This window comes from Cibotium barometz, chromosome 36 (assembly GCF_041138505.1).
Source record: "Cibotium barometz isolate CiBa-2024 chromosome 36, ASM4113850v1, whole genome shotgun sequence".
NCBI lineage: Eukaryota > Viridiplantae > Streptophyta > Polypodiopsida > Cyatheales > Cibotiaceae > Cibotium > Cibotium barometz.
The window spans coordinates 28446409-28452261 of NC_141081.1; the positions used below are offsets into that span (position 1 = coordinate 28446409).

The 5853-nt window shown below is 41.2% G+C and overlaps 1 protein-coding gene across 1 annotated transcript; it reads right to left on the reverse strand.

The window, feature by feature from the left end:
- Window positions 1–1405: 1405 nt before the first annotated feature.
- Window positions 1406–4789, reverse strand: LOC147617734 (putative uridine nucleosidase 1). The gene is made up of 9 exons (XM_086775983.1): window positions 4011–4789; window positions 3385–3500; window positions 3251–3310; window positions 2949–3131; window positions 2721–2825; window positions 2268–2364; window positions 2054–2161; window positions 1785–1920; window positions 1406–1684 (listed from the first exon to the last, which is right to left on the reverse strand). Exons 1-9 carry the CDS (start codon window positions 4141–4143, stop codon window positions 1573–1575), a joined length of 1050 nt encoding a protein of 349 aa, XP_086632109.1. The 5' UTR covers window positions 4144–4789; the 3' UTR covers window positions 1406–1572.
- Between the last annotated feature and the right edge of the window lie 1064 nt (window positions 4790–5853).

The following is a 5853-nucleotide window of genomic DNA, read 5'->3' on the forward strand; positions in this document are numbered from 1 at the left end:
ATCATAGGTAGCACCACAATATCCACCAACCGGGTCAGTACATATCTATGTTGCTGGAGTATGTCCTTGATCTGAAGGTGACGAGATGAGGGTCTGAGAGGGAGGCCACCTAACTCTCTGAAGAGAGTATGCCTGCTCTCTAGTAACACAACAGGTCCCCTGAAAGGGTAGGTACAGTGTATCGGGATCGCATGCATCACCCTTGATCTACCACCTCTTTCTGAGGCTGCCACAACTAAGTGTTCATTGTGCTAATGAAATTGTCAGTAGAATTTGATTCATCCCCTCTCTCTAAATGTAGCCGCATCAAGGCCTCCCCATCAAGGTCTCCCCTTGACAGGGTAGCTCTAATGGGTACACACCAAAGCATCTCTAATATCTGTAGCACATCAACCATGAAAGGGGATCAAACGCCTCTTTGAAGAGGTAATGAAGAAATCCCTCATATCTCGCCATAGAGTGTGGGCATGGGGCAGGTAAACAATTAATGTTCCTCTATCTCTATCTTCCAAGTGCGCCTGCCCTGCATAGTCATTCTCCTTTCATGGTATGCCCGTTGATCTCTTGGCCTCAATCCAAAGCCAATGGAACAATGCTTTCATCTTACTCTTGGCAACCCTCATGGCATGAGATACGTCTATAACGAAATTTGGTTTTCTCAATAAAATCATCCTCTAAGCATATGCTCTTTGTAGAAGCGAAGCTTCGTAGGGAGCTCTAATGGGATCAGCCAGGTCCGACTTTTGTGCAGCCAGATCAAATCTAGATAGATGATTTAGTTGATCACTTTCCATGAGAGATCCAAAAACAAAATATAGTCAAATCAGGATATGCCATCCATCTAGAGACAATGTGAGGCAAACCGTGTGGGAGTACAATGATCTACTCTATCCAACCTATGCAAGCTGTCTTTAGAACAAGTGTCAACTCAGGAGGCAGTCTCTTTCTATGTATATAGATGATGCATGTAGGTAACAGTCTGGAAGAGAGCATCTTAAGCCAATATTATCTTGTGTGGCATCAAAGGCTTACTTCTGATCATGCATGAGAACATCATAACATGCAAGCTGTTCAGTTTTCTGCATCTGTTCTCTCCTGTAGTCATTTCCAAATGGTCTCATCAAGCAACTCTCATTGTTCCATTTCATTGCGTTAAAAAATGGACATTTTGAATGTCCACAGAAAGCCCAAATATGGCCTATGGAACACACACACATTCACTTAACGCCCACAGGAGCCAAATATGACATGTAGAAACAAATGTAAGCACTAGATGGCAGTAACCTCGAATAATATCAAAAAAAATAAAGTGAAAAAACTACTACTGAGCTTTTATCGCTTCGCAATCTAAAGATACATCACTTTACAAGTTTGGGTGTACGAAATTCCTAGATGATGGCTCAGAGAGAGAGTAACAACATTTTTTATTAATTAATCTTTCAGCTTACAAAAGCCCTGATTTGGTCTTTTGCTATACATTTATGTTTACAAACAAATCCAAAAAAAAAAAAAGAATGGCACCAGGAAGGTTAGAAGTAATTTGGAAGGATAAGGTGGCATTCCAATAACCCTTTACTGGGGCCTTTTCAGCAGTTCTTTCACTAGTGCAACCACACCTTGGGCATCCACAGTCCAGCCGACACTTACTTGTGGTTGATTGGTCCAAGGGTTACTCCCATTCCATCTGTAGTAGCATATAACCAAAAAGGGACTAGCTTAGTTTACATGTAAAGGAGTCATGAGCATCTATGGATACACACATGCATTCAAAGGAAGTGACATACTTTTTGAGACCAAGATCAAGCAATGTATGCCCAACACAAATTCCTTGGGTTTCAACTCGAAGGGCTCCCTTCCTGTAGGTGAAGAGACTTGGGTCCAGAAGTGAGGCAAGGCAACCGGGATCATGGAGGAAAATCCCTGCATTTGCCAAAACCCAGTCAGTCTCTCCATTCCCATAACTACCTTCAAGCCATATTAAAATTACTCCTAAATGCACACAACGTTAACAAGAACATTGAAAGGGAGGAATGAAGAGACGGATAGTCCACACCTTCCATACCGTCTGACCGAACATGCCAGTTTTTGTAGAATATGCACATGTTGTAGATGTACTTCCCATGTCTTCCCTTCGAATCTCTTATTTCAAGAAGATCTGCCTCTGAAAATCACATCCAATATACACATTTAGAAAGATTGGTTCCAGAAGTCTTAACTTCTACATAAGTAGCCTCAATATAGTTCGCAGTTTAGCCATGCACTCTTACCAGTGAGTATGATCTGTGTGGTCAAGTTGATACCAATGACCACAATATCTGCCCCACTAGTGAACACCAAATCAGCTGCCTCTGGATCACCATAGATCTACAAAGCAGGTAGAAGACTAAGATGCCTGTTCATGGTCAGGTGAAGAATGATGTGAAACGGGCACGGTCATGTGGAATGCGACCGTGAAACCGGCACAGTCACATGGAATGTGAAACAGGCACAGTCACGCGAGGAGTGCGACTGTGAAACAGGCACAGTCACATGGAATGTGAACCGGCACAGTCACATGGAATATGAAACAGGCACAGTCACATGGAATGTGAAACGGGCACAGTCATGTGGAATGCGACCGTGAAACCGGCACAGTCACGCGAGGAGTGCGATGCGCAATGTGTAAGACACATATGAAACAGCACGGTCATCAATAGAAGTTTAGATTTCTTGTTACTTACATTAGCTTCTGCTGCAGGAGTCACATTTCCACTAGCAAAAAAGGACCCACCAAGAACAAAGAGCTTCTTTACGTTGCTTGCAAAGGACTTGTCTTTTTGCATAGCCTGGAAGCAAAAATTGTTCCTTAAAGGTTCTCAGAGACCAGCCATTGCACAAAGCACCCTTGCAACCTCAAAAAGTAGGTCTAATTTTAAATAGATGTGATCTCAACATTTAAGAGAACTTACTTCTGCAATATTTGTTAGAGGCCCCAGTGCCAAAATAGTGACTTCATTTGGGAACTCTCTAATTTTCTCTACCAAAAAATCAGCAGCACTCTTCTTAATCTTGCTCTTTTTAGGCTGCGGTGGGAAGGTATGGCCCAATCCATCACTTCCATGCACAAAGTCTGCTACACGAGGTGCTCCTCCCTATACACACAACAAAACAAATAGCTTGCAAAGTCAAATTAAGCAATCTTTGCATAGCCATAGATGTCTAAGCCTAGGCAAACCCATGTTCTCAATGTGTACACAACTAAAGTCATTACCTTTAAAGGTTCGGAGCGACCCTCCGCCACCGGCACATCTGGATATCCTGCAACTTCACACTGTTGATTGTAGATGAACAAATAACTCACATGGAAAATACCGTCATGAGAAGTATCATGTAGAAAATACAAACCAGATGCAAAGCATTTCGTGTAGCCACTGATGTCGTAGCATTCCCAAATGTAGTCGTCAGACCAATCACTTCCAGCTCGGGTGATTGGAAGGCCATAAAAATGGCCATAGCATCATCTGCAAGTAAAATCAACAAAACAAATGGTCAGGACAAAGACATACACTTTGTTTACAAAATACAACACGACAATCACAGTCTTATGACAATGAAGATTGGATGTACATGATGTGTGTGTATGTACACATGTATTTACATGCATAGACCCACGCACATCTATGCACGATGTATGTGTGCATATGCATGTTTATGTATGCATGCATCTACAAACAAACCACCACACATGATTACATGTATGCATATGTATGTTTACATGTGTATGTATCTACATACATGCACCCTTACATATCTAGGCATGATGTATGTCTATGCAGGCATATCCATGTTACGGGTGTATATATATACACACATAATCCCTTACATAACTAGGCATGTTGTATGTTTATGCATGCATGTATCTACGTACATGCACACACAGGTATCCATATGGCAGCACACGCACATGTACTTCCAAAAAAAAGAAGTTCAATTTAGTGAATGGAATCATGTATTGAAGATTGAGCACTAACCAATGCCAGGATCTGTGTCAATGATAAGCTTTGTGCGGATCAAACTCTTGATGGCAGGTGGATCTTGAGGCACATGGCCAGCAATGGGATCTGAGTTGGAGACAGGGTCAAGGGAGTGGCCATCCAGCACCATTCTCACCCTGCCTTTTTTTCCCCTTCAAGAACGCTAGCAACTTAGGCCACACTCTGCCTTCTTTCCCTTATTTTTCCGAGAGTTTTGAAGGAACAGATCACTGCTTTTCAATGAATTCAGGCTCTTCTTCCCCCGCGCTTGCTGTTTCGGAGAGCCTAAAGAGCCACTTGAGCATATGACAGGGCACAATTCTGCGGAAAACTCAGCTAGAAAGAAGGCCAAACGCACACACCACCACCACAATCTCTATGCTTTTATCTCCAAAGAAAGAAGGCAGCCCACATCCAGATTATAATTAGCTTACAAGCCCATATCCGGATTTCAGATTATCTTGAAAACCCAAATCTGAGTTTGCAATTATTTCGAAAACCCAAATCCGAAATTCTATTATCTTGGGGGGGAAAAAAAAATTTTGTTTATCTTGGAAACCCAAATCCAAAACTCTGATTTTATGGAGAACCTAGATCCGAAATTTCAATAATCTGGAAAACCCACATCTGATTATCTATGCAAACCAAAGCATGGAAAATTGCATTCATGAGAGCAGCCCACATGCGCAAAAACTCCCCTCTTCTCGGAGGACCAGTCGTACGCTTTGCTTTGCTTTGCTTTGCGTTGCTTTCCTCACAATTACAAAATACAAATGACTCATTATGACGCTGACACGGCTATTAACCGGCGCACCACCGGTCGTGCCCCTCTTTTCCACCCACCCTAAAGGCGCGCTCAGCTCCTTGCGTGTGAACAGGCCCATGCCTATGGATAATATCTTTAAATAATTGGATATTATCTACTAATATAAAAAATTATGGTGCATACCATCAATACTCATTAATTTCTATATGCCTTACCCATATATATATTGCCCTTCTCTTCTCTTCCCTGTATATTATGTTAAGGAAGAGTTTCACAAAGCTTCCATGTGGCACGAATTTGGATGTTCGGGAAGAGGAGGAGGAGGAGTTTGGGGTAGAATTTGGAGATTGGAGACGCGCGGAGCACGGGTCAGCCCGACTAGTTCTACAAAAGTGGGATTTGAACCCTGTAGGTCTACAAAATCTCATGTCTTCTACCACTAAGCAACACAATTTGATTGAAGGTGAATAGTTAAAACAAATGATTCACATTGATTTAGTTTGACTTAATGTGATGTCCCTAGAAGATCATTTATTACTTAGCATATGTATTGAAAAAAATTGGACAGTATAATTATGTAAGTAGTAAAGAGGCAATATTTTGATCTTTTCTTTCTCATTAACAACATGATATGAGTCCTAACATCTTTTCTTTTTGTGTAGATGTTACAAGCCAAAAGTGTATGTTATATCCATGAAGTAATTTGATTTTGATGGCTAACTCATGTATTGATATTGCATTCAATACATGTACCCTTACATATCTAGGCATGATGTATGTTTGTGTGTATCTACATAAATCGAGGCATGATGCATGTTCATGTTTTATGTATGCACGTGGTTCAAATTTGGTGTTGCCTTCATTCAAGCATCAAAAATTATACATTTAGTTGTAATCTCAACATTTATCTAATTTTAATGTTAAATCTAGAGGGGTTACTTTTAAGCATTTCAACATCTTGAATCAAGAGCACTAGAAACCTAGGTCCTTAACTTTTAAAGGAATAGATCACAACTTTGTAATGAATCAAGGCCACCCTTGCTCCCCCACCTACTTTTTTGAGAGATCCTAGGC